Source organism: Apiospora aurea (genome assembly GCF_038362705.1).
Source record: "Apiospora aurea strain CBS 24483 chromosome Unknown utg000001l_segment0_segment0, whole genome shotgun sequence".
NCBI classification, from domain to species: Eukaryota; Fungi; Ascomycota; class Sordariomycetes; order Amphisphaeriales; family Apiosporaceae; genus Apiospora; species Apiospora aurea.
Genome location: NW_027117388.1, coordinates 2271646 through 2298068, shown reverse-complemented (window position 1 = coordinate 2298068; position 26423 = coordinate 2271646). Strand labels below are relative to the sequence as shown.

At 49.2% G+C, this 26423-nt stretch overlaps 9 protein-coding genes across 9 annotated transcripts; 2 read left to right on the top strand and 7 right to left on the bottom strand.

The window, feature by feature from the left end:
* Window positions 1-1157: 1157 nt before the first annotated feature.
* Window positions 1158-1684, top strand: PG986_000705 (uncharacterized protein; the record flags this gene model as incomplete). The annotated part of the gene is made up of 2 exons (XM_066836927.1): window positions 1158-1371; window positions 1458-1684. 2 exons carry the CDS (start codon window positions 1158-1160, stop codon window positions 1682-1684), a joined length of 441 nt encoding a protein of 146 aa, XP_066705820.1.
* A 1504-nt stretch (window positions 1685-3188) lies between these two features.
* Window positions 3189-3659, top strand: PG986_000704 (uncharacterized protein; the record flags this gene model as incomplete). The annotated part of the gene is made up of 1 exon (XM_066836926.1): window positions 3189-3659. One exon carries the CDS (start codon window positions 3189-3191, stop codon window positions 3657-3659), a length of 471 nt encoding a protein of 156 aa, XP_066705819.1.
* A 2253-nt stretch (window positions 3660-5912) lies between these two features.
* PG986_000703 (uncharacterized protein) lies at window positions 5913-6419 on the bottom strand (the record flags this gene model as incomplete). Its single annotated transcript, XM_066836925.1, has 1 exon — window positions 5913-6419. One exon carries the CDS (start codon window positions 6417-6419, stop codon window positions 5913-5915), a length of 507 nt encoding a protein of 168 aa, XP_066705818.1.
* Window positions 6420-7514: 1095 nt separating this feature from the next.
* PG986_000702 (uncharacterized protein) lies at window positions 7515-9033 on the bottom strand (the record flags this gene model as incomplete). Its single annotated transcript, XM_066836924.1, has 4 exons — window positions 7515-7925; window positions 8116-8441; window positions 8547-8685; window positions 8815-9033. The coding sequence occupies 4 exons, from the start codon at window positions 9031-9033 to the stop codon at window positions 7515-7517; spliced, it is 1095 nt and encodes a 364-aa protein (XP_066705817.1).
* A 2058-nt stretch (window positions 9034-11091) lies between these two features.
* Window positions 11092-12810, bottom strand: PG986_000701 (uncharacterized protein; the record flags this gene model as incomplete). The annotated part of the gene is made up of 1 exon (XM_066836923.1): window positions 11092-12810. One exon carries the CDS (start codon window positions 12808-12810, stop codon window positions 11092-11094), a length of 1719 nt encoding a protein of 572 aa, XP_066705816.1.
* A 480-nt stretch (window positions 12811-13290) lies between these two features.
* PG986_000700 (uncharacterized protein) lies at window positions 13291-13977 on the bottom strand (the record flags this gene model as incomplete). The annotated part of the gene is made up of 1 exon (XM_066836922.1): window positions 13291-13977. The coding sequence occupies one exon, from the start codon at window positions 13975-13977 to the stop codon at window positions 13291-13293; it is 687 nt and encodes a 228-aa protein (XP_066705815.1).
* Window positions 13978-14637: 660 nt separating this feature from the next.
* On the bottom strand, window positions 14638-15333 carry PG986_000699 (uncharacterized protein; the record flags this gene model as incomplete). The annotated part of the gene is made up of 1 exon (XM_066836921.1): window positions 14638-15333. The coding sequence occupies one exon, from the start codon at window positions 15331-15333 to the stop codon at window positions 14638-14640; it is 696 nt and encodes a 231-aa protein (XP_066705814.1).
* Window positions 15334-16903: 1570 nt separating this feature from the next.
* On the bottom strand, window positions 16904-17276 carry PG986_000698 (uncharacterized protein; the record flags this gene model as incomplete). Its single annotated transcript, XM_066836920.1, has 2 exons — window positions 16904-17114; window positions 17188-17276. The coding sequence occupies 2 exons, from the start codon at window positions 17274-17276 to the stop codon at window positions 16904-16906; spliced, it is 300 nt and encodes a 99-aa protein (XP_066705813.1).
* Window positions 17277-18586: 1310 nt separating this feature from the next.
* PG986_000697 (uncharacterized protein) lies at window positions 18587-19177 on the bottom strand (the record flags this gene model as incomplete). The annotated part of the gene is made up of 1 exon (XM_066836919.1): window positions 18587-19177. One exon carries the CDS (start codon window positions 19175-19177, stop codon window positions 18587-18589), a length of 591 nt encoding a protein of 196 aa, XP_066705812.1.
* Window positions 19178-26423: the final 7246 nt, after the last annotated feature.

The window sequence follows — 26423 nt, the reverse complement described above, 5'->3', positions numbered from 1 at the left end:
TATATAGTTTATTAAACTTAAGCTTAAATATATCTTTCCTTTATTTTATTTATTTTATCCTTTATTTTTAAATTAAAAAAAGTAAAATAGTGCGTAAAAAAAAGGGAAAGCGTTAAAGGGCGTTATATCTTATAAGCGGAATAATTACGAAGGATAAATATTTTTATTTTATTAATTAAAGATATTAAGGTTAAAAATATAGATTTAATTTTATTATTTCAGGCTGTTGTGTTAGGTGTTTTATTATCTTAGTGGGCTAGACTGATAATGCGAGCTACTACGTCATATTGGTGTGCATTAACCACCGCCCAGCGACATAGCATCTTTTGTGCACATTTCGATGCGTGTCATCTGTGGATTCGTACAGGATAAATGACTGCCACGCGGCATCTAGACCAACGAAAACAAATGTGCGCCAACAAAGACACAAGATCCAAGTAGTCCAACGGTTTGAGCACCGGGCCGCCGGGAGGGCGGATGGCTCCCAACGGTCGCCCACATGGACTGAAGCTAGCAAGAGGCTTCTGGCACCCACCAACGTCTGGCCGTTAGTGGATGTCAGTCAGAGTGTGGCTCATGATGGAAGGCCAGGATGCCCTGTTTGGGGCCGTTTCAGATGACCTCAGCCAATGATCGCGGGGTTGGTTAGCGGGGGATGACGTAGCCCAGCCACACACCACCGCGTCCAAGGCATGACCGTCGACTGAAGCCCCGATGATGGCACCAGGCCGGCAAAACCGGTTGGGGTGGGCAGGTATTACACACCTATGAGGTCGTCCAAGCGAGTGGCTGAGTGGCCTTGATCTGATGCCCGCCCGGTCTGGCCTGGTCGGGAGTTGAGGTCATGGTGTGCGTAGGTAGTGACAGGACAACCTTATATCTAACACTAATTCTAAACTTGACTTCTGGTGCTTCTCACTGTGATTTCACTCTTCTCATCTTTCTGCTGATTATTACTATTGATCATCCCCAAATCAACTTCACGCGAAAGCTACATACCGTCAACTTCTATACTGTAGGTTGTTTCCAACTCCCAAGGAGCCTGATGGATCGCCCCATTTCTCTTATTTAACAAAGCCCCATCCCTCTAGTCGGCACTCAGGGGTCTTCTGTACCAAAGACTAACCGTACATCGCACACAGACAAACATCCCCACCATGTCTTCGACCCAACAACAGCAGTCTTCGGACTCCAACACCTTCCAGCCCCCGGCCGGCTTCAACAAGATGTCCGAGCAGGAGCAGCAGCAGACGTACATGGAGTGGGCCAAGCAGAAGTACAACGAGCAGTACGAGGCCTGGATGCCCTGGATCGAGGACCACTTCCTGAAGTGGTTCACCAAGGACAACAAGGCCAGCTACGCCACCAAAGGTAAGCCTTGGTTTCTTTCATCCCTCAGCCCCGTCTCTTTTTCAGTCAGGGACCTCAGCGCTGACATACCATCCCCCCCAATACAGAGCAGCTCGGCAAGACCAAGATCACCGGCGTCGAGCAGGTCGACAACCTGCAGGACGGCGTCAACAACCTCGCCGCGGGCCAGGTCGGCCAGGGCGGCCTCCTCCAGCCCGTCGGCGACCTGCTCTCCAAGGAGGGCGCCAACCGCGCCGAGCGCAAGGGCAAGGACGAAAACGGTAGTTATCTGCCCACTAGCCTGCCCAAGGTCCCCGGTGGCCTGTTGGGTTGAAGAATGAGAAGAGATGGAAAAGATAATGATACCCTTGAATAATGTTGTGGGATGATGGCGTTCGTTTCTGGGCGTTGGATATAGGGGGATAATACCGATGGTTCATGTTACTGGGCCTTGTATGGATATTGCTATACACTTGTAATCTGACAACTTTAATCTTCAACCTGATACATCATCTTTTGTTCACGGTGCCTCCTGTTTCCTGGTTCTTTAGTCGTCAGCATTATTGCTAGTACTTAGAAAGAACGTCTCTCAGCTCTGGCTGATATGCCAATCTACTCAACGTCCTGTCTCGATAAGAGGTGCTCGCATTTGGTAGTCAGCGACGACAGCTATTTGACTGCTTTCTTCATCAACGATCATGTCGATATTGGCTACGATGATACCAGCCACGTTAACGATCAAAATGAAGAACGTACCCCGGGGCATTTCGGTTGTGTCATCGCTGAATCCGCCCACCGCCATCCTCTCGGACTCTTTAAACCCATTCGATATCCGACCGGACAGGCTCTCTCATCTCAAGGATCAGTCTCACATTCGTAGGCACTATATTCATATAATGAAGATAACTAATTATCTATCTCTTATATGTCTTAAATTAAAAGATACATCTCTGGCAACAAATTGTCAACTAGCAGCCTCGGGGATTTCCAGGATGAAAGTCATATCCGCAGAGGATATACAATCTGTCACCTGCCTGTGGCATTATTTGAGCCGGACAGTCTGGCCTCTGATCACACACAGCTGGCCAATATCCGCGCTTCAATCTCCGAAAACGCAACTTCACATGCGAGTCATCTCATCTCGTGGCTTTTAAGTCAATGGTCTCTTTTCACTATCAAAGGCAACGAAGAGAGTGTTCGTATTACCGGGGCTCTAACTACTGCAGACAGCGACGACTCCTTGCTGCAAGCAGGCCCCCGCGGCAATAGACACAGGTCGTGTAGACTAATATCTACCCCTCGTCAATTTCTAACGAGTCCCAAATCATCGTAAAGCTTATCCGTGTGCGCAAAGCGTCGTTTCTCAGCAGTTCTCCTCCGTGACTCGTGTCCAGAAGCCTCGCTTACGCATCCAAGACGGGCGGCGGCGGCCAACCTTGGGCTAGTCAGACTGAGCCGCAGAGCTTGCGCTTCGGTCTGATATGGCGAGGGACTTGCTCTTCTTGGCATCGCGCTCGGTGGAAGCCGCATGAGTAGATTATTCGTCAACCTCATCATCGGTAGAGGGCGAATCCCATGTCGTTACCACTAACGATGCCAGAGCGGTGGAGGCGACCATGGCGAGCAATGGGGCCAGAGGAGTCATCGGATGATTCATCATACTCGCTAGGAATGATGGCGTTGCCACGCTGAACTTCACCATACTCGGTAACGCGATCCTCGAGGGTGGCATTCTTTCCGGCGAACTCCTTGATCTGATTCTCCAAGTCGGTGATACGTTGGAGGACGGCGTGTGAATCCTGGATGGGAGGGCCAAACGCCTCGAGCTTGGTGTCAATATGCTTATGGAGCTGGCGACCAAAGGTGGTGATATATTCCCGCGTAACCGCCGTCTTCTTCAAGTCTTCAACCTTGTCGGCGAGGGTCTCGATATTCGCCTTGGACTGCTGGATATCACGCTTGAGATTCTCGTCGATGGAAGGAACAGTGCCACCGGCAGTAATGCCGAAGGGGTGTGGTTTGCCGAATTGGTTTATGCCAAGTCCGCCAGTCAAAATGCCAGGAATACCAAGGGTTATGGCGCAGCCGGAGATGAACGGATCGATTTCGAGCCGCTGATGACAAAGCCAGCAAGCGGCAACGGATCCGCGCTCAGGCAAATGAGGCTCGAAGTCCCTACCAGTGATCCAGGCATTCAGAGCGCGACGGAAACTGGCGCGGACGGAAAGAACGAGTGGATTGCGCGAATATTTAGGACAATTGTTGCGGATGTCCTTCTTCCTGCCTCGAAATCTCTTATTGATGGTTGATGTGCAATATCTGAAGAATCCGTCGACACCCCTGGCGATGATCTTCAAGTCCTCTTCATTTGCGTTGGGAAAGAGGTACCAGACACGAGCCATAACGGTGGGCTTGAGGCAGATGGTGTTCTGGTTGTCAAGGTGATTGAATAGGTTGTCGAGAAAATCAATCGGGCTGTTCTCCACCTGATCAGGCCACTCCTTGGCGCGACCGAGATTGTAGTATTCCATGGCCGTCTTCACATTGTTGTCTGCCAGATATTGACGCGTATAGGTGCCTTCGAATGCAGAATCGGCGTCGTCTAATACCTCGGTGGTAGTCTCGCCTTCAGCCATGACCTCATCGTCATCTTCTCCGTCAGCGCCTGTATCGTTGCCAGAAGTGTCGCCGGGCTCATCATCACTGACGCCGCTAGTGTTTCGAGTGCGGTTGCGGCGCTGAGCGTGGTTGACACGTCGACCTCGAGCACGAGTTATGCGTTGAGAGCCTCCTACGCCCGCAGGGGGAGAGGTGAATCCATGCTCGTTCACATCACGGGTGCCAAAATGGAAGCGGCCGATGCCGCTATCGGCAGGGAAAGCCTGCTTGCGGGCCAAAAAGTTTTCATACATCTTGAGAGATGGTGCTCTGAAGAAAGTGAGTACGAGACCGATTAAGCGCCAATGACAACCAACTGGCTCAGATTTTGTTTGTGGTCTGGAGGTCGGTTTCAAAGGAAGTGATAGCAGAGGCTATGTTTATTCAGAGGAATGGCTTCAACTTTGCTTACAGTGTTGAGGGTGGAAGTTGCGAGGCGGTTTGGCAACTTCAAGGTGAGATGAGATCTGGAAGGACAGGTGCGAGATGACAAACCACTGCGCGGCGGTAGGTAGAGGATGATGGTTGGAGGATGGGAACAAAAGAGATGTAGCAGTGCTTGTACTTACGTCGTTGTAGATGCTCGTTTGGTTGCGTGACGAACGGAAGATGACGAGAAACCTCGAGGTAGATGAGGCAGTTGTGGCAGTGACGGAGTGACGTAGTACCTGCAAGGTTGTTGAAGAGGAAAAGAATCCTCGAGTTGCTTGGAAAAGGTGGAAGTGTGAGGAAATGTCCCGTGAATCGCAAGATTCGTGAACCTCGAGAAAGCCGAGTTAGATGGATGGTGAGGAAGAGTGTTGGGAATTGCAAGTGTGAATAACCTCGCAGATTTAATCATGCCTGAGAGGCCCAAGGAAGATAAGAAGCCTCGAAAAAGAAGAGATAATGAGGAAATGTTGTAGTCCAAAGGCCAACCTGGGGAATTCGTTTACGCGTAACGAGAGGATCGTCACAGGAAACCTTGACGAAGTTGTGGAAGTGTGTTGAGTTGGTTGCAAGGGGAAAGGAATATTGTGGGTTGGTGGGATGAGGAATGGAGGAGAGGGAGGGATTGATAGTCTTATACATCTACCGCGGCAGCCAAAATTGCAGGGCCGGCATATTGCATTCAATGCAATATTTCAAATACGGAAAGGAGGATCCTGATATTGAATTTAAGAAAGTGCATCTACACTGATTTGGTACGTTCTTACCGCACCTGCTATAAATGAGATTCTATCGTGTTTCGGTGTATTCGACACGGCCTCAAATAGCTATTGGGCAAGGAATAACACAGCCTTGGCATTGATAGTACTCCAACTCACGTCTGCACCCGTCTTGCTTCATCTATCTACAAGAACCGGCGTATCGACGTCGTGGCACACCTCCTAAATCGTGTGGGAGCTACCATAGAAACAAGTCAACTCAATTTCGGCGATGGCGCAATGTCTTGCAGTGTCTGCCGTGCTCAGGAGCAAACTCGAGGCACAGTGGAACCATGCCCCCCGTTTGACATGTAAAGCTAAGGGTACCGACTGGAAGACGGATATCCAGTAATACAATATCCAATACGTTATTCTATGCACGAAGAAAAGAGCGATAGGTGGGCAGTCGTCGCTTAAGTGAATGCGGCGGTCAACGTTGCAAATTCATCTATAACTTGACATCTAGCTAACACGTAGCAACATGTACATCGTAGGCGGCTCTGCCATTCTCATACCACTAGACTCCCATGAGAACTTCCGGACTACGACTTGCGCCTCCATGACATCGAGCTCCTCGCCACTCAGTTTCATCTCTGCTCATGCCTACTACATGCCCGCGTCCTCAGCCTCCTAATATTTCACTTGAGCAGAGCCATCAGTTCCCTCTCTCGACTGCAGACAGAAGCGGTGTTTTAGAGGCGCCTGAACTGGCGAAGTTTACTTGCATTCTTCATGTGTCTCGGCCTGAGTGCCAGAAGGTGGACTGTCCAAGTGATCAGCGCCCGGTTCGAGATTGCCTGGGGGCGGATTAGGTCGCTCTCTAGCGCTGCTTTTTCCAACTGCTTCGACGATGCGAGGCGAGTCACCCGCAAGCATCGACTGCATGTCCGCTTGGACTTCGGCGCGCATCTCGCTCATGCGTTCGAGGCAAACGTGGCGAAAGTGGTCTATCTTCGTCTGGGCGACCTCGAGCTTGATGTTTAAGCACACCAGGTAAGCATGTTGCATGACGTGCCAGTCGTCGGGGTCCTTGTGCTCCATGAAAAACATGTCCATATCGTCCTCGAAGTTCTTCCAGTTCGCAATGATGACGTTGTGGTCTTCCATAATCTGCTCCATCAAAATGTTGACGCCTACCTGATTGTCACCAGGGGATGTGTTGCTGTGCTCCATGACGGTCATAGCATCGCGGAGCTTTTCTAGACTGGACTTGAAATCCTCCATGGCGGTTTGAACCTCGCCTAACATCTGACGCAATGACTGGTCCGACTCAACGATTGCTCTGCGCCGGCGAGCTCGGGCTGCTGGTTCTTTGACATGGCTTCGAGTCTGTAAGGCACCTTTGACTTTGCCTTATCATCTAGTAGTGATTAAAAGTCAGATGCGCGTATATGGGTAGGCTGCAGTGTGCTCAGAAGTCTGCGAATACTAGATGCTCGTACTTGGGCAAGACGAAGTTTGGTGGGAGGTTGGCGTGCAGCAGATGTTGTATTGACGGCGAAAACTTTTCCTCTATGAATGACTGGGGCTCCTTCCCTACGTCGCAGCTTCCGCTTGCAATTGGTTGCCAATCGGTTTCCTTTTGTTTTCAGTTGGAAGGTACCTCGCGCCTTCCTCCTCCAACTTCGACAACATGGCAGGAGCCCTTTCGGAAAACCAAATCCCGAGACTCATGCAGAGACGAAGAAAAGCCCGAATAAAATGCACTTCAATGGCCACCCACTCGTAGAGGGAATTGGTTCTGCGAGCGATGTGATATACGAAGAGCTTAGTGACACTCTGTCATTGTTTGGTGCAAGTTGCTTGGACGAGCGGTCCATGAAGCATACAAAATCGAACGAAACAATGGATAGGAGGAGCCAAAGGTATTTGAAAGTACGGTCTAATAGCTCGCATCTTTTGACATGACATGGTGACCTCAGGAGACGGGTTCCGCTGGCAGAACTACGCCAAATAGCACGCACGATCAAGCAATACACAAGGGTCCAAGAATATAGATTAGGCAGCCCAGCTGGAACATCATCCCCCTGTACACTCCCCAATTCTTTTTCTTGCCATGTGGTTACGTACCTACATATAGATACACCCGACCCAGTCCAAAAATATACACGCCAATGAATTGGAATCACACAACAAGTGGTTAGGCAAGACGCGTGGTCCAACTGTACAATACACATCACCCTCAACCCATCACAAGAAGGACAAGGGCCTGCCCAGTCAGTCTAGGTCTTTTGTCGTACCTCTTACCCAACTCAAAGGGTAACTCCGCCAAGACAGCAGTCGACTTAATTAGGAGACACAACCGACGAGGCAAGCCGACTACGCCACCGCCTTGACCGCCGTCGCCGGCACGAAAAACGCCCAGACGCCGTTGACGTCGGCGACCTTGAGGCTCCACTCGTTCTCGTCGGCCTCGAACTCGAACTCGCCGAGGCCCGTCGTGACCCACTGGTTGGTGGCGGCGTCGAGCTTGCCCGTGACGGCCTTGGTCGGGTCGATGGCCGCCTTGATGCCCTCGGTGAACTTGTAGTCGAGCTTGCTGGTGCCGCCCGGGGCGGGCGGGTTCGCCGTCCTGACCGAGAACGTCAGCGGGTCCACGTACATGTGGCCCGCGGGCGGCTGGAGCGTCGCCATGATGGGCGCGACGACGACTTGGTTCGCGGTGGTGCTGTTGAGCTCGACCTCGAGGGAGCCGACGGCCTGTTGTGATAGATCCAAAGCATTAGCATTCTTATGCATGTATTTATATGTGTACACATTAGGAGAGAAACGGACGATGCAGTCGCCACGGGATCCCACCTCGTAACAGCAGCGATAAGGGGGCTTGGAAGATCAGACCACCACACCACTACTGGGGCACGGCGCGCAGCCAACAACATGCGAGAAGAGGAAGAACCCAGGTAAGGAGCAGCAAACTCACGTTCGTGGGGAAGTTGAGGTTAGTGAAGGCATTGGCGTTGACCACATTGGCCGTGCCAAAGCCAGCGGGGACTTCGATCTGCCCGGCCTTGTCGTCCTTCTTTTCGCCACCAGCAGCCCCGCCGGTTGAGGGCGGCGGCGTCGGACCATCAGCGATGACGACAGCCCACTCGCCGGTGAGGTCCTTGACGTTCTTGAAAGCTACCTCGCTCTCGTCGGCCTCGAACTCCAGCTCACCGAGCTTAGTGTCGACGACGAATGCGTTGGTGGCGGTATCCAGCTTGGCCACCTGCGACTTGCTGATGTCGACTCCCTTGAGGCCGGCGCCTGGAATGAGTATTAGCGTCAGACACAGGTCGGAGTAACGTGTGGGAGACTCACTAGCTGGGTCGAAAATTTAGTCAATGCCGCCAAAGGTCAACTTGTCTCCACCCTCGGCCATGCTGACCTTGAACGAGCTGGGCTCAAGGAGCTTGAAGCCCTTCGGAGCTGCGCCGGGCTTCTTGTTTTCCGTCACGGTGAGGGTTCGCGCGGTGTCGGCCGAGAACTCCACCTCAAACTTGCCGACGGTCTGAACATACCGTTAGCGTCAAAATATAGGGCGGCGGTCCTGCAATGTGAGCGCGACCTACCGACTTGAAAGCAGTGTCTTGCTTCTTCTCCCCCCAACTAGAGGCACGGGTGTCCCGAAGATACCCACGATTTCGATCTCATCCTTCTTCTCTTCTGGAATCTCGGTCCCGGACGTTCTGATCTTGAGATCAAAGGTGCCGGCAGTGGCGATGTCCCTACGGTCTGGTCCCAAGACGAAGTGCGAGGCATCGAGGCTGACACGCTTTGCGGCACGAGCTGACTGAGCGGGAAAGGCGATGGCCGGTGCAAGCTGGAGCGCGGAGAGTGTGACGAATAGAAGACTCATCTTGGGTGGCAGTCAGGGATTGGGGGTTGATAGGGATGGTCAAAAGGATACTAAGAAATAAATAAAAGCAATATGAACAAGGAACGGATCAACCGTGCGAAGCAAACAGGCAGGAATCACAGTGTTGTCGGACGGTGCTGTGTCTTGGTGGTTCTTCCTAAGCACTCTTGGGATGTGACTTGGCGGGAAAGGCTGATCTTATACGCAGTGAGTGAATGCAAAGAATACCCAGTTTCACGAACCCTCATCTACGAAATATTTTGGCAAAATTGATCGCTTGCCTCCCCATGGAACGTTTAGCAAACCTCAAGGGCTGTTTTGCCGTCCCGAGTTAGTATGTACCTGGCGAAGCGGATATTGGCAAAGATGCGGCTCAAAAAACGCCAAGAGGTCAGCAACGAGACGACCAATCACTGCCCTCTGCTGGCGAGTAGAGACAGAGTTGCATGGGACGGGAGCTGCAGGAGAGACATGGAACCCCTGGCCAGATTAACGCGAGCGGATTGTTTGCTATGTCAGAACGCATCCATGCCTACCTAATCAGGTCCCAACTGTGGGTGCGCAAGGTGGGCGACATGGGATGGTACTCGTTTGTACCATGAGTGTATCGAATATAGTGTTTGTGTCTGGGAAACTCTCGTGCACCTTGATGGATGACGATCTGGCGACTGGCAGCCAGGCGCTCCCTTGATTGGTACGTTGGTGATCCCTGGATGTACGAGCGATCCGGAGAGGCGGCCAAGGCATTAGTCCCCATCCTTTCACGTGCCAAAGTGGTCGGTAATATCTCATAGGACCGGCGGAATTCGCGTCTTGAATTTTGCCTTCTTGCAAATTTCCGGATTGCAACAGCGGAAGATTCTGGCATTGAATGCCAATCTACTAACAAAAAACGCTGCGCGCCTCCGGCTCAGTCACATTGCCAATTGGACTCTGAAAGTCAGGAGATTGGACATCAGCCTTCGACGTTGAGTTGCCGGTTTCTGGCATATCTAGTCTCTTGATGCCGAGGTTATTTTGGGGGGGTGAACATTGACCCTGCAGAAGCGCCAAGACGTGTCATGGTGACGCCAAGGATTGCGATTGATTGATGTCGTCCCATATCGCAGTTGTTTGATGTTGGAAAACATTTAGCGGTCCAATCGAGAGAAGCCCCAGAGCTAAAAAAGACGAAACGTCCCAAGTATTTGGGTCTCCTGACCTGATTGGGCAAGAGGGCCTGGGGTTGAAAAGGGCAACGGGGCACACGATGTCTTTCCGCAATAGGGCCCAAACGGTCTTAAGGATTCAGCGCTATTCCCGCCAAGCTGTTTACTGAAACCTTGATAACGGCCATTCAGATAAAGACGTGTGCGTTGGTCAATGGAAATCAAATTGATGTAAAGTCAACGGATGGAGTGCGTCTATGACGCCTAAAACTAAAGCAGTTGTAGGGGACCGTTGAAATCTAAAAAATAACACCAAGAGATCGGTTTTGGATTATCAGATGGCGGCTCCGGAGAGGATCAACACTAGGGTGCTGTTGATCTGTCAACGTTATCACCCGTGCAACCCTAGAAGAAGAACAATATGAGCCAATCATCCCAGCGAGATAATCGACACCAAGGTGGAAATATGTAGAGCTGCCTTCGCCATCGACACCTTTCTTTACCACACGTTTCAGCTCCACCGCGACAAGTGTACATCTCCATTGAGAAGTATGTCCTCTTCTATTTATGGCCCTGAATCACACTGGGGCCTGATAAAACTCAGTGCGGAGACGATAGACCGGCATTCATCTTGAGACCCAGCTGTCTCGGTGCAATAGCAAGACATCGAAAACATTCAATGATAGCCTTCCCCTCCAAAATAGATGCATGGATGCTGGTACAGGCTCATCCGAGAATAGCCACAGACAGATACTCGATTGGGTGCTTAGGAGAACCATACCGTCACACCTAGTACAATGCCCTGCCTCCCGCCCAAAAGATTCTATTTAGCCTTTTCCGACGAGGTTAGATCACACAATTGGCAACGATAGCCGTTAATGACAGAACCAACTAGTCTCTTGTACAGTCTCTATACTTTCCTCCATACCAATGGTGCCCTCTCTGGATGGAACATCTGGAGCAGCAGAACCCAACCACTATCCTCTCGGATAAGCCCCATGACCCGTTTGCGCGCCGCCTCGATAGTCTCTCCCTCTTCTTTCGAAACCACCGGATCCACCCGCCACTGCCGGAAGAGTCCCACCATGAGAGCAACGAATTCAACCTGGGAGAACTTCTTACCTGGGCAGTCACGCGCACCCTCAGACCATCCCAGGAAGACACCGCGCTGGTTCATATCTATTTCCTCGTCCCCCAGTTTCTTCTCGTTTGTTGCCGTTGCAGAGTCAGAGCCGGACTTGATCCAGCGAGAGGGCCGCCACTCCAGCGAGTCGGGGCCCCAGTACTTGGGATCCGTGTGCAATGAACCGCAACTAGGAAGTATGATCGTCTTGGGGGGCATGTCGTAGGTTTTGTCGGCCACTGTAAGAGTCGTGGACTGGTCACCGGTCCATTTAATTGCAGGGACGATGGTGTACAGTCGTAATGTTTCGTATAATACGGCCAAACAGCGCTTGAAGCGAGAAAACTCGGCGCGGTAATCGATCTCGTGCGGCTCCCGGCCTCCAAGGACTTGTTGGATCTCCTCGGAAATCCAAGCCTGGACTTCGGGGTTGGCAGCGAGAAAGTACAGAGCAAAAGTCGAACTGTGGGCCGTCGTGTCATGGCCTGCAAAGTTGAACGTGAACATGTTGCCGTATATCTCGCTTTCGGTGAGGCCCCTAGATTCCCCATCGTTGGCCGTTTCCTGTGAAGCGCGGACTAGGAGTGTCATGAGATTATTGTCTGAGCTCTCCTCCCCATCAGCAATAGCGCGCTTTTGCTCTTCGTACATAGTCGTCATATACGCTTGGAATGCAATGACGGCTTTGTTGACCTGCCTCAGCTTGGAAGGGAGCCAGTACCGGGAAAGTGTTGCCAAGTTCTTGGGACCAACGGCCAAGATAAGAATCAGGTTCTCGAGTATGAGAGCTAGAGACTCCCGGTAACTCAGAGATCCCAACTTGTTGGTTGGTTTGTCCTCTTCATGACCCTGGAACTTGAACGACTTGCCAAAGCCAGCCCGAGCTAGTACGTTGAGCGTGAGGGTGCGGATGTCCTCTGCGCTGGACTTGACCGAGGTATTAGAAGACCAGTAACGGATCATGTCCTCGGCTAGGCCTAGCGCTTCGGACCATACGATCTCGTTGTTGGCTTCATTGAAGCAACGCGTAGCGACTCTCCGCTGCGTCCTCCAGGAATGACCCTCCGCACATGAGATGTTGGGTCCGAAGACGCCGAGTACATCGTTGACCCAGACCGGCCGGGGAAAGTCGCGGGATCTCTTGAAAACATTGACGATAGCTTCTGGGTCGTTCAGCTGCAACATGTTGTACTGAGGCGTCACCAGGACGAACATATCGCCCATCTCGTAATGGCACCGCCACCGGTCCTCCATGTCCCACCCGCGCCAACCGAAGCGGCTGATGCTGTTCCCTCGACCAATCCAAGGCAGATGGCGGAGTAGGGAGGCGATCTTTCTGTCGACGAGGCACCATAATGGGTTGAAGGGGCTAAAGGGCACGACTCGAATGGGAACTCCAATTGTGCGGGCGGCGGCATAGTTTTGGTGTAGGGACCGGGCCCAGCTGAACCATGACGCTATCGTCGAAACCAGAACTGGTGCGATAAATATCGTGAGCCACGACATTGCGTTGCGGGAGAAACGGGCCTTGCAGGTGTGTGAAAGAAACAGGAAGGAAATTTAGGAGAGGGAAAAACAGAGTGCTGGTGTCTACTACAGATCTCCTGGGACAGACACCAGGTGGGCAGGGTAAAGCGGGGATGGCAGATTTGCGCTGCGGTATGAAGGAAGACACATAATTAACCTAGTGGGTTAATACTACACTGTCGGGTGTGGGCCATCCCTTGCAGGAATTAATAGAATATGGTGGGGTGAGTGGCACAGCAAGCGGCACAGAATGCGGTTCCGTAGGCGTTACCAGAAACAGTAAGAGACTTTTGGAGTAGATATCAAGTTTGACGACGTCGTCCACGCCACCAGCTCTTGTCTTGTATGCTGTTTTCTCATACATACATACATATAAACACTGGTAGTATAAGTGAGGAACCACTTCCAGGATGGACTTCATTTACCCATGTAGGCGTCCATTCCCGCTACTAACGATGCTCATTCGGCCTTGAGCTTTCCGCGGATGTCCTCGAGGTTCTTGTCTACTCGATCCTCGTAGTGATCAAGAATCTTCTGTTTGACCTCGGGGTCGTTCAAGTAGCCAGGGAGTTCCGTGGAAGCTTTGGAGCCCTGCTGAGGACATAAAAGGTCCTTAGTCGCGTTTCTTTGTGCTTTAAGGCCAGTGGACAACTGATCGACGAGTATCAGGGCCTCTCTGGACCTCCGCTTCTGTTCCTCGCATTGCGTCTGGGCTTCCTCATACCGGCTCTCGAGATGCCGGATGTTCTCGTGCACAACCGCGTTCGCCTTCTCCAGGCGGTCCTTCTCGCTCCGCTCCTTTATAATATCCTCCTCCATGGAGTGTACGAGCTCTTGGTATCGCCCCTTGATTTCTTCGAGACGTTCGTTTCGGCTCTGTATGTTCTTCGCATTTTCTTCCAGACCCACCACCAGATCCCTGTACGCCGCGACGATTTCTTCTTTTTGGTGCGTGAGACTGGCCACCGCATCGCTCAGCCCCTGAATCTGCTTCTGGGCATCTGCGAGTTCGGATTTGACGATCCCGAGTTCGGATTGCTCGCATATCGACTGGACTGAGACATCCTCCGCGGAGGGGTCTGGCTTGATGCGATTAGGCGATGGCGAGGCAGTAGAACTGTCTTCTGCGTCGCGCCTGGATGGCATTTTGACGAGATCTGAACGGACAAGTGGCCTAAGATGCCGATAAATCTCACAGGTGCATAATATGCCTGGGAGTCTGGTCGCTCTGGGTCTGTCGCCTCCACTGAATATGGTTTCGCTGTGCAGAGGTTGGGACATTTCTATATAATAAATACCTGTAGCTTGAATTTTGAGTAGTTTTTTGAACACTTTCGGAGATGTGTTTGCTGTAAAAGTTGGGTTTGCACGTTGGGTTAGCCACTTTATATTGTTTCATTTCCAGAAGCATATGGGCTTCTAAGTTTCGAAGGCTTTGGGAGGTGGTGTTGCGTAACCTGGTTGCCGCGAGCCCTTTCGGTTTTGGTGGTTGGACGACATTGTATCGTGTCGAGGTTGGAAAAGACGCCGTTTCCCACAAGTCAGCTTAGGAGACATCGCGAGTTTCCGCCGCATACACGAAGCAGCCACATAGTTCTGGAAAATCTTGATTCACATTCGTATTGCCCCACTGCTTTATTAATCGAGACCCTGGATCCTCCTTGCCGATTATCTTAATGAGCAATCCTTGGTCGTTCACTAAGCTCCCAGCGGTCTGTCTCAACACCGGGTAGAAGGTGACACTTCCAGTCCCATCCCATTCGCTAAATGCCGTGGTGCAAGAGGCTCGTGGACGCCGCTTGGAAACTAGGACTCATCCCATACCTCCCCCTCTGGCTCAAAATCTGCGAGATGGCTGCACATCTTCTCGATTGATCGGTTCACTTGGTGCTCGTAGTGCTCGACAATTTTCTGTGCGACGAAAGGGTCTAGGAGGTAGCTGGGCGGTATCTCAGAAGCGTTGGCCCTTCCAACATCGAGTGCAGTGGCATCGTCATCCGAGAGTGCCGACTGGAGGTTCTTCTGGGCGTCTTTCCATAATCGAATTTCCGCAGACAGACCCTGGGCCATCGTCAGGGCCTTTTCCAAGTGCACCGTCTTACGACGGTTCTCGTCTTGTGTTCTCGCTGCATCATTGCGCAGGGCACTCTCGCTCCGGATCAGTGACTGTGTCTCTTTCATGCATTCGTCCCGCGATTTCGTGGCATTGCTCAGTTTCTGCTGCGGGGCTGCGTTCTGCTCTTGTAGTTCCTGAATCACTTTGTCTTCGTCTTCCTGTCTTCTCCGTAGCTTGGCGACTTCCTTGGTCAAATACGTAAATCTGTTCATATGGAATACCAGGACTGTCCGAATGTAACTGGAGACTGCACTGAGATCCCCTTCGCGGATATAATCCATTATGCTAGCGATGGCATTTTCGATTGCAGGTTCCTCAGCTGGTTTGGCAACCTTGGACGGTACGGGGGATTCAGTGCTGCCACTGGCTTCGCGCTTAACAGGCATATTGGCGGGACCTTTAACTCACGAAGAATCAGTACATTGGAGAACGTGATTATATTTTGGAGATAAAACTTACCAGTTCAATGACTGGTTTGACAGCATCGCCCGACGATATCCATGGAAGAAATCAAGTCGAGAGGTGTGAAAGGTGAGGTGGGCGGTGGAACAGCGTTGATATTGTGATGATGTGAACTACTGCGGACGTGATGGCCATCAATGGAACTGATGGAGAAGGGAAGCTGCCGAAAGTAGTCCAGGTGGTGGTGTGGTGAAGCCGAATAGAACTGGTTTGCAGCGAATTTGTGCTTGTGAAAACTCCCAATGCTGGTTTGATTCTGAAGCTGGGCCTTGTTTACATTTAAATGCCCATCTATTCTTGAAGCTGATGCATCCAATACCCATGTTCCATAATGCTCCTCACTTTCCATCCACTTCCACAGTTGCAAGCACGCGTGCAAATCATGGGTGAGGCTCCATGGACTTTCCAACGTCCACACTAGGCCAAACCAGCCAATGTCCTCAATGTACGAGCGGCCAAAGCTTTTTATGGGATAGTTGAGTATGATCGTAAAGTTGGATTGAAGATATTCATGTCATATCTCATTGCGCAGGAGTACGACGGTGACTGGAGGAATAGCACAAATGAAACGTCCATAATATTACAAGCTACGGGTTGGCGAATGGGCTCCAGAATCTTTCAGTAATGGCGACGTAGGCTTTCGTTAGCTAAGACCGGCTGCTAAGGGCATAGAGCACTACTGAGCACATGCATAGTATCTAGTTTCCTTGGGGGTGAAGTCGTTCGCGAGATTTACGCGGGGGTGCTTTGGTATGGCCATAGAAGTGGCTCGTTTTGTCCGATGGCGTCGTGTGCATATCTCAATTGATGCCAGTCGGGAAGCCAATCGAGGCGTGTCCTATATGTATCGACTCTTGATAAATGAGCTTGAATGAGCTAGAAAAGGTGACTCCTTCCATGCCTACATTTGTCCCAGCATGGTTGTAAGTGGCTGCATCGTCATAAGACGTTCGGCGACAAAGGATTAGTCGCTTATTTGAATACGCCTTCAGGTGGCTGAACCGCTTTGGCCAACCATGTTGAGAAGGCATAATGATATTGTTGCGACGTGCGATGGCTTGAGGTAAAACGAAACACAGCAATAATATTTCCTAGCTTGTGTCTACTCTTTCGGCTCCAGGCCTCTTGGGAGTGGTAAAGGGTGCTGGCGGCGCAGGTAATCGCACACTAACGCAGGGGACAATTGTTGTGTATCACGGGTAGTAGAGCAGAAACCAAGGCCTCGAGCTTCAATACGATAGATGGTATGTTTCAAATATTGTAAGGTGGCAAATGTAATGAAATTACTGAATAGCGTATGCGACAACAGTGTTCGCAGTGATATGGTATAGGTTAGGGGGTTCTAGCGCTTCCCATGTCTGTGAGAACGCCGATGGATATTTGTTGATGACCTGAACTCCGACCCATGCAAAAAAGTAACCAACTCCCAAGCTCATCAATCGATCTCCGCGAGTGGTTTTCCCTCTTTTCCTTCATTGTAGTATTTGTACGTCTTTATTTGGTCCAGCCCAGGATGTTGAGAAGGTTGTTTCGGGGGTCGCCGTTGACCTCGATCTCGAGGGCCTTCTTCCGGGCGGCCATGACTTCGGGCGTGTTTTGTTGGTCGAACATCTTGTCGAAGGTGCTTTGTTCGCGGCCCAGTTCGTTGCGGACGTAGGAGACGACGGCGTAGGTGGCACCGACGACGGCCAGAGCGGGGAGGACCCTGAAGGTGGGGGAATTGCATGTTAGCACAATTCATTATTGCATTTCATAAAAACGGATTAGGGAAATCGTACCTTGTGCTGAGCACGGGGCTGCGAGTAGCCGCCATTCTCGCGGCTGCGGGCATCTGAGGGCGCATGCCTTGTGGGTGGGTGATAGCCATGGTGTTGTATAGGTGGGTATGGAATATGCAGATGTCGATGCGAGTGGTTGCGGATGTCAGACCGAAACGCCAAGGTTCAGAGTAGCAGCGTTGCACTGGATTGAATTAAGTGGTGATTGACTGTCGCGTTGCAAGAGATATTGCTTTGGTGGAATGATGCAGACTGCGGTGAAACATCTTGTAACGATCCCGCCTGTTCCCCCCCATATTATATACAGTTTCCATGTGCCGAAGAACTCTACGATCATGACTCTAGACCCCAAGCTCCCAAGACCATCCGAACAAGACGAGAATCCTTCGAAGAAGATCCGCGATGCAGTGGTCCGATGTTTCCTGCCTGCTCACGACACAGTGGTGTGATTTGGGCCCAAGCGGTACCCCCGAGCCATACCGGATTTCGACGTAGCGATCCAGCGGCTTGGGCTGTTAGCGGCGACTCCCGCGGGGGAGGGACCAGCAGGAGCTCAGCAGGAGCTCAGCAAGGACCAGGAGGGCCAGCAACACCCGCCGGACTTAGGCGCTGTAAGGCCTGGCCCCCAAGAAAACCCAGGGACAGCCGCCGGTCCGCAATCAGGTAAGGCTTTCCCCGTGTTTTTATCGCCAGGGTCAGCCGGGAAAGCAGATTAATTGTCAGTTGAATGCGCGCGCCTTTGAGGGAAAACGAAAGCCCGGCGGAGTCCGACCGTCCAGTTGGCGGCCATGGAATGCAACCTGTTCGTCCCAACGCCTGGGTTTGGTGTTGCATTTTGCTCTCTGTCAATCGGTCCATTCCCCACGCTATCAGAAAACCAACCCAACACCAGAACGTACGAGATGAGGGACTGAGTCGGGACTGGGGAAATGGAGAGAATGCCTGGACCATCTGCCACCTACCATCCGAACCCACTCGAACTCTTTTTCGCTGCATGTGTCAATGTCAATATTCGCATTGCTGACAGGGCTGTACATTTGGTGATGGTCCGACTTTCACAGGTAGGTTCCGACAACCGCCAGTTCTAGGAGCTGCCCGAACTCCGACGAACTCCCAGGGCGACCAATAGTGATCGACACAAAGGTCATACCACCAATTCAATCCCCCCAAAGAGGGCAAATAACACCTAAAGCTGCTCCATCTCCACAATTAGTTCAGCCACTTGCTGTGTGCACTGCAGGACCATGATCAATTCACATAATTCCACTCTTCTGCAGTCGTTTCCATTCGTGTATACTAAGCATGGTGTCACAAATCGTATATACAATAAACAAGATGCACTCAGTGTTATTCTCTTTATTGTGGCGGACAACAGGCTCATCTTCCACTGTAGGCGACGTTAAGTCTTCCTAGCCGCCTTCTTCGCTTCCATCTCTTCCTGCAGCTCGTTCTGTGCGCTCGCCATCGCGACGTCGAAAGTATTGGCAAAATTGCGTCGTGCTGCCACGTTGCGGGCCGATCGCAGTCGGCTGTACGGCTCTCGACCAACTGCCCACCAGACCCAAGTCTCAATGAGTCGCGGTTTGGGAATGAAATTAGGCAGGCCGAGGATGTACTCGAGGGGGTCTAGGTTCTTCCGGCCGACAATCCAGCTGTCCTCAAGAGTATCATGGAGAGTTTTGCGGGCTGTTTCGGCGATATCAATTCCTTGCTTGTGCGTGAAACTCGGTCTTTTGGGAGTAGTGGCTGTGTTGGCTGATTTCGCATTCTTGGTGACCACGGTGAAGCCATCCTGCTCGAGGAATGCCTCCTCTTCCTTGTGCTCTTTGGCTTCGAGGCACTTGGCGCATGTCTCCTTGCTGCGCTTTGTGGTGATGTGACGGTGGTCAATCTCTTTGCATTGGTCGCCCAAGAGACACCAATTGCCGGGCTCATGTTCGGCGATTACGCAGCCGCAATCATGAATTGTCTTGGTTGTGTCAAGGCACATGGCGGCGGTGCTGTGTGAGAATATGCTTCGTCGAATCCAGGATGGCAGTTCTAGGGAGGCTGGAGTGCATGAAGGAACGTTGCTGGAGAAAGGAAGAGAAAGATTTGTGGAGGTCGGCAACGGGAACCTGCTTTATGGTGTAAGAGATCATTGAATACAAGCCTTTAGTACTTCAAGAGTATTGAATCAGACAATAAAGAGGGTACCTAAGATCATTGTCATGATATCGGCACAACACAACTGTTATAGACAATAACCTCAAAGCAGTCTATCAGTGACCTATACGAAGATATGTCTAATGTATTTCAAAATAGCATTGCATACACATATAGCTTATTATTATTATTATTAATAGTACGCCGTATGCCGAAGGCCTTCGGTACATCTACCTAGTTCCTCGTGTAATAAACCGTGCCGAAGCTGGACTAAAAATACACGCTGCCAATATCGTAAAATCTACCTTACGTGCTCGACGTTACCATGCTGGTTCTCACCCACCAGCCTAGTGACCCTTGCTTTAGGGCCTGAAGAGAGATTATCCAGGTTCGGGTGGTCCCCCAATCTCCATTGCCAACTTATACAGCGGCAGTCGACCGGTCCGTAAAAGCCACTTTGCGATAACCTTCGCCGTATCTTTTTCTGCAGTAAGCGCCGCTAAATCGCGACGAGTTCGCAGCGGACTAGGTGCTAACTGTTTTGCTAGCTGCTCTTGTCTTCCCTCGAAGTCTTTGCAGTATAGGATCAGGTGTTCGGCTGTCTCCCGTCCTTTACCGCAGTTGCATAGCGGCGTCGGGACGTCTGGAACCCGACAGGTGAATAGGAACGATTTGAGCCCTATTCTTCCAGTGCGTACTTATATTAGGATCGATGCTTCGTGCTTAAGCATATCGTCGTAACGACGGCACGCTCCCTAGTTTAGCGGCGACTCTGTAGCTAGTTCGCGGCGGCCTCGCGTCGAAGTAACGGTATAAAACCATCTTTGTTCCCATTTCTCTTTAAACGCTTATTCGACCGTTTAACCATTTAGCCATTATCTAACTAACGTCAGTTAAGCGTCGCTTAACCATAAAATCGTAGGGGCTTCGCTAATAGCCCCTTAAAGTCTCCTTTGTCTCTTTCTCCTTGCGCTACGTTCTTTATTAATAATCTCTGCCGCTTTTATACAGGCGCCGCGTAAAAGTTATAGTTTCCCGGTAGTCTCCGTGTATATCTCGAAGCTAGCTGCCCTCGCACTTAGATAGAGGTCGAGGGGGGGAACTGCCGCTTTAGTCTCTAAGTAGTATTAGGGGGTCGCCTTATATGCCCCTGTTACGGTCCGGAGATAGGAGTTCTGAACTATTATAAGGCTAAGGGCTGGCCCTTTTTCGATATCGCCTACTCTATGCTAAGCCGACGCTCCGTACGCGAGTACGCTACGTATTACTTTCGTATAAAGCTCCTTTACCTTTCGTACCGAATATCCCTAAGCTAACGCTGCGAGCCTAGTAAAAACTAATATCTAAGTTACCATTTTCGCTTTAATTTTTAAGATATAGTCCTTCCATTATAGCTTCCGATAAAGCTAAACGCCGAAGAATCTCGCAGAGGTTACCGGCGCTATAGCAGCGTTTCCGAAGCGTACCTATAACGTATAGGCTTTTCGCGCTCTAGTAAAATGGATAAGCTCGCTTTTTTTAAGTTCGAACTCTATCCCTCTCGTGCATGCCCAGCGGCTACAAGTCTCCCAGGCTTTTTTTAGGTTTCGGTAATTCGTAACGTGGTCTAGCCCTACAGCAATAAAATTCGTATCATCCGCGAATTCGACGATAATAAACTGCTCGTACGCTTCTAGCTCCTCGTATAATGTAGCGATATAGAGAATAAAGAGGATCGATAATAACGGGGAGCCTTACAGAACACTAACGCGGAGCTGGATCCTCCTTAACGACTTGCCGTCGAAATAAAGGTAAACCGATCTGTCCGTAATAAAGCTCTCGACCTATCGGCAGACCTAATCCGGCAGTCCCTTTTCGCGGAGTATAGCAATTAGTCTTTTATGGTTAACTGTATCGAAAACGCCTTTAATATCGAGCTGGAAGAGGAAAGCGACGCCCTTTTATTGCCACGTTGTACGGACGACGTCGATAACTAATCGAATAGCTAGCTCGGTAAACCGCTACGTCCAGTTCCCTATTTAGCCTTTAGGTAAAAGCGAGTATTCCTCGGCTATTTCGGTAATTCGCCGGTTTATAACTGTTTCTATTACCTTCCCGACCGTACTAAGTAATAAAATAAGTCTCTATCCACTAGGTGTCTACTTTTCGGTTACTGTTTTATTTAGCTTTGGAATTACGATAACCTTTGCCGTACGGAAACGTTTAGGGAAATAGGCAAGCCGGAAGCTCGTTGTCGCCAAGCCGGTTAACGTCCAAAAAAGGGGTTCTCTACACGCTTTAAAGAAACTAGGAGGTAAAAAGTCTTCCCCTAGAGCTTTCCAAGGTCCCGTCTACTTAATAATATCTCTTATCTCCTTAGCCGTTATCTCTGCCTCGACAGGGGTAAAGCTAAGGGCGTGGTTCGGTACGGTATTTAAATCCGTAAAATCGGTTTCTGGGTTAAAAAAAAACCTCTCCGAAAAGAGCGTAGCTTTCTCGTCGTAGCTTCGCGCCTCGTTAATAGCTCCTTCGCTACGTCGTAATTCTAGGATTCCCGCTGTCTATAGTAACGTCCAGCTCCGTAGTCGGGCCCATCGTTCGAGCGACCAAAGTGTCTTAGAATCGTAGGAAGCAGCGGCGACTACGTAGCGCCAGCTTTTCGTTTTCGCTATTTAAACGATTCTCTCCAGGTCCGTCTTCGACTCGGTGTATTAGTTCTAAGTGTATTGCGAGGGTACCGCGAAATAGGCTCGGTATCGTTATTTCGTTATAATTTACGCTTTTTAAACCTCCGGTAACCACCAGGGCGTACCTTTACCAGTATAGGGGGTCTTTTTTAGGGCTGCTATATCGGCAATCTTTCGTAGGTCGCTTATAAGGTTATCGATAGCTTAATCCAGTTTTTCCGGGCTTATTAGCTCGGCGATATCGATTAAACGTGCTCCGGCTTCCGCCTATACCAGCCCCTTATTTAATATCGTCCAGTTCTATCCCTCTACTTTCGTTTTACTACCTCGTAGCGAGTTAACTTTTAGTTCGACGCGAATAACCTATGCCTTATAGTTAGAACCTTTTAAGCCAGGGTCTCCTTTATATAAAATTATCGTTCCTCGTGTCACCTAGACCAAGTCTAGCGTAAAATCTCTTTATCCGTGGCGTCGTCTCGTAATTTCTCTATATAGCGTAACTAGCTCTAGGTTCCATTGGTTCGTAAAGGTAAAAAGGTTGTCTACTCCGTACGATTTCCTGCCATGCACGTTCTAGAGCGGATAGTGTGTATTAAAATCTCCGACGAACAAGTGTCGCCCGGGGTACGAGATCGCATCGAGGTCGCTTAGGGGGGCTCCGCTATCGAGAAGTTTTTTAGATTAGCGAATATATAAATTATATAGTAAAACGGCCACTTTTTTCCTTCGGTATCGTAACGGTAGCCTAATCGGAGCCTGCCTTAGTTTCTAGCTTAGCGATATCGAAACGTTTATATATATAAATAGCCGCTCGGCCCTCGCCGTAAATTACTTAATACTTAACTATCTCTAAGCAGTACGCGGTCTACGTGCGGGGGTTCGTCTATACTTCTTATAGTGCTAATATATCGTACTCTTCTTAATTAATTAAGGTAAATACCGTTATTACTTTTAATACTACAACGTTCCAGTATACTATTCGTAAACTTATAATTATAAGACTATAATAGTATCTTATACTAATAGGGAAACGACAATACCGCGCCGGCTTTACGAGCGTATCTCTCTACCTTAACTACTCGCTATCGAATCGAATCGCGGGCGGCCTTTCTTCCGCGAAACTACTATATACTCTTCTCTATCGCTAATAAAGAGCGTCGTCGGTAATAATAAACGCCCTATTCCTGCCGAGCTGTCACCGGTGCTACGGACTTCGAACTAACGAAGCCAGTAAGCATAAACTTCTCTCACGCGTTCTCTCTACTAAATCGCTACGGGGTAGCCGCGATCCCACGCCGTGTGTTCCCTGCCGCAATTAACACAACGTTTCCTGCCTCGTAATCCTCTTTAGGGGCACTCTTAGTTTCCCCCAGGGTGTACTGCTATAAAGTAGTAGCCATATCGTTACTACTTCCGATAATACTTAGCTACGTAGCCGTAACCGTAACAGCGATAGCACTATTAAATACGGAGGCTGGCGTTATACGGTTCGCAGTCGAAGATCTCGGAATCCCATATTAAGCCGTTATCGCACAAGTCCTTCGCAGCTTGGACGGAGTTCGCATGCAGGATAAGAGAAGCGTAGCGTACTTCGGGATTTTTCGGCAGGCTACGCTTACATTTCGAGATCTCTCTCGGGTTATATTTATCTGCGAACAAACTACGTAGTAACGCGGCTTCGTCGTAGATATCCCGCAGCTTTTTCGTTAAGACCCCTTTCGCGATAACTGCGAGTTTTTTATAAATAAGCTGCGCGTTAATCCCGAAGGCGTTTAAAACCTATCCATTATTTTCTGCATGTTTTTTCGCCTCGTCTTTAAAAGTAAAGACGATATCGCCGCTAAGTAGTTTCCTCGTTACGATAACCTCGCTATGCCCGATTGCCGTATTAACGCTCTGCATAATATCTACTAGCCTCTTCTTCTAAATGTCGTTAAATTAATTTACGCTTTTAATTACCACTTCGCGGTTTCGGCGGGCTGGGACAATAATTTTCGGTTGCCAAGCAGTAGGATCGCTACTACGCGGCGCAGATACAACTTGAGCCCAAGACTTAGTTTGTATAGCTTTAGGATCCTGCGTAGTTTAGGCGATAGCTTTTCCGACTATCTTTCGCAATTCCCCGCGGGTTACTAGCGCGTTATCGTCGTCGTCGAGGTGCAGTCGTAGTTCGGTCGCTTCGGTGCGAAGTTCCCCAATTACTTAGAAAATCTCTTCACGCCCACTGCTGGGGGCTACTAGATTAGCGATCAGTTTCTCCAAATACTTTAATCCTTCTTCGATACCTCTTCTCGAGCTATTTTCGCTGCTGGGACGCGTCTAAGGCGTTTGAGGTCCTTAGTTGTACGCCGCGACGTTGCTTCGCGGGTAGTGCTGGCTCTGCGCGAGTCCGGCGCGACCGGTGTTAATAACCATCGGATCATCCATTGGATTATCCATACCGTAGCGCCTTAGCTGCGTCCCCTCGATAAAAGTTCGGCTAGGTCAATTCGACCTCGTAGATTTAAATAATAAAGTTTATTTTCGATTATTCGATGGTTCGACCGAGTTATCGATCTTTTCCCTTCTTTTCTTAATGACCTTACATATAGCTTATACATAGACGTGGAAGTCTACCGTGTCAACATGCATTAGATACGGCAACAAAGGATAATTTAACCCCAATTCTTCCATGCTTAGACAGCGTACGCCTTCCCCAGTACACTTAAGTCCCTAACACAGCAGTATCTATAAACATATGCTGATACCAGAGGTAGTGTAGTTCGAGAACAGAGAGACTTAATACTTGATACACTGCAGGCCGTCACGTTATTACTAAATTTAACGAGTGATGTTTTACGCATAGGAACCGTGATGTATTTGATCCATTGGGTTGTTAAGCACGGCTATCCCAGTATTTTGTAAACATAGTTTGAGTTAGTAACGAGATTACCGTATAAAGGCAAACATAAAATCAACCGTATCAGAACGAATGATTCTTGAGCCAATACAAATCAGCATAGCATGGCAGACTTCCATATACCAAAACACCCGAGACGGTCTTCCTGGGCATCAGGTGTCACGCCGTTCAGTATTACCAGAACCGATAATAAGATGCAACCCCTATCGGCTGCCCCCCCTCAAATGACCCCTCCAGATTTCAGATGATTCTAGAGCCCCTGAGCAATAACAACAGTATATAAAGGGGTCAAATCTTACTCGTCTGTCAATTAAAGTAGATTAATCTCTTCTTCTTTTTTTCCTCTTTTTACTACTACTAATATGACTAAAAAGCTCGTATTGCCTAAACGGTTCAGGCCGTGCTGGCCGGCGGAAGTATTAACCGTGCGGCTAAAGACTATAATATTAACAGGGGCACCTTTCGCAACCGACTTAAGGGTTAATATTTAAAAAAAGAGCAGGATAAGACTCGGCAGTTATTTACCCCTACGGAAAAGACTTTTTTAGTTAAATAGGCCTTTTTCTAAGCTAGTTTAGGCTACGCATTAACGCACCGGCTATTTCGTATATACGCTCAACGCATTTTCTTTATAAAAAAAGTCGATTACTTTATCGGTAAATAATGGGTGCACCGTTTTTTAAGACGTTATTTAGCCTTTAGGACTATGCGTACCAAAGCAATAAATTTCCGGCGTTTCGTATATATATTAAACGGGGCTATGCGAGGGTTTTTTAATCGGCTTAACACTATTATTATTAATAATATACCCCCTCGATTTAAATTTAACGCCGATAAAATAAGAATTACGATAATAATAAAAAAGGGTATTATAATAATCGGCCTTACCGTTTATTAAAGTTTAATACGGAATAACTCGGCTAATCGCGAGTAGGTAATTATTTTAAAGTATATTAGTATTATTAATAATATCCTGCCGCTTTTAATTATATTTAAAAGCTAATCGGTCTAGTAATAATAGTTCCTTTAAAAAGAGAATAAAGTTAACTACGAATATAAAGACTAGGTTTTTAAAGCGTTATTAAAAGGATGGATTTTTAATCTTATAGCTTTAAAATAATTAAGAAAAATCTTTATCCTTTTAATTAAGCTTAATAACTTTAACTAATAGAGGCTCTTAATTTTAAATAGATATGGAAATTATATCGATAATAATTTTATATTAACGGCGTTAAAAGCTAAGGTGTAGCTCCTTTATTTACTACTACACAGCTCCCATATGCTTTAGCCCTTGGATATTAGCTGTTTTAAGGTTTTAAAAAGGAGGTTCCGAAGGGAGCTCGACCTGGTATACGCCGTTATTAATAACAGCTACGTTAAAAAAGGGGATTTCCTTTAAGCTTAAGCTAAAGTACGTAAAATAGCCTTTACCTTTAAGGTTATCGTTAGTAGATAGGTAGCAATTAGTATTTACCCTTTTAATATTAATAAGCCGATAAATAATAGGCTTCGTTGTACTAATATAG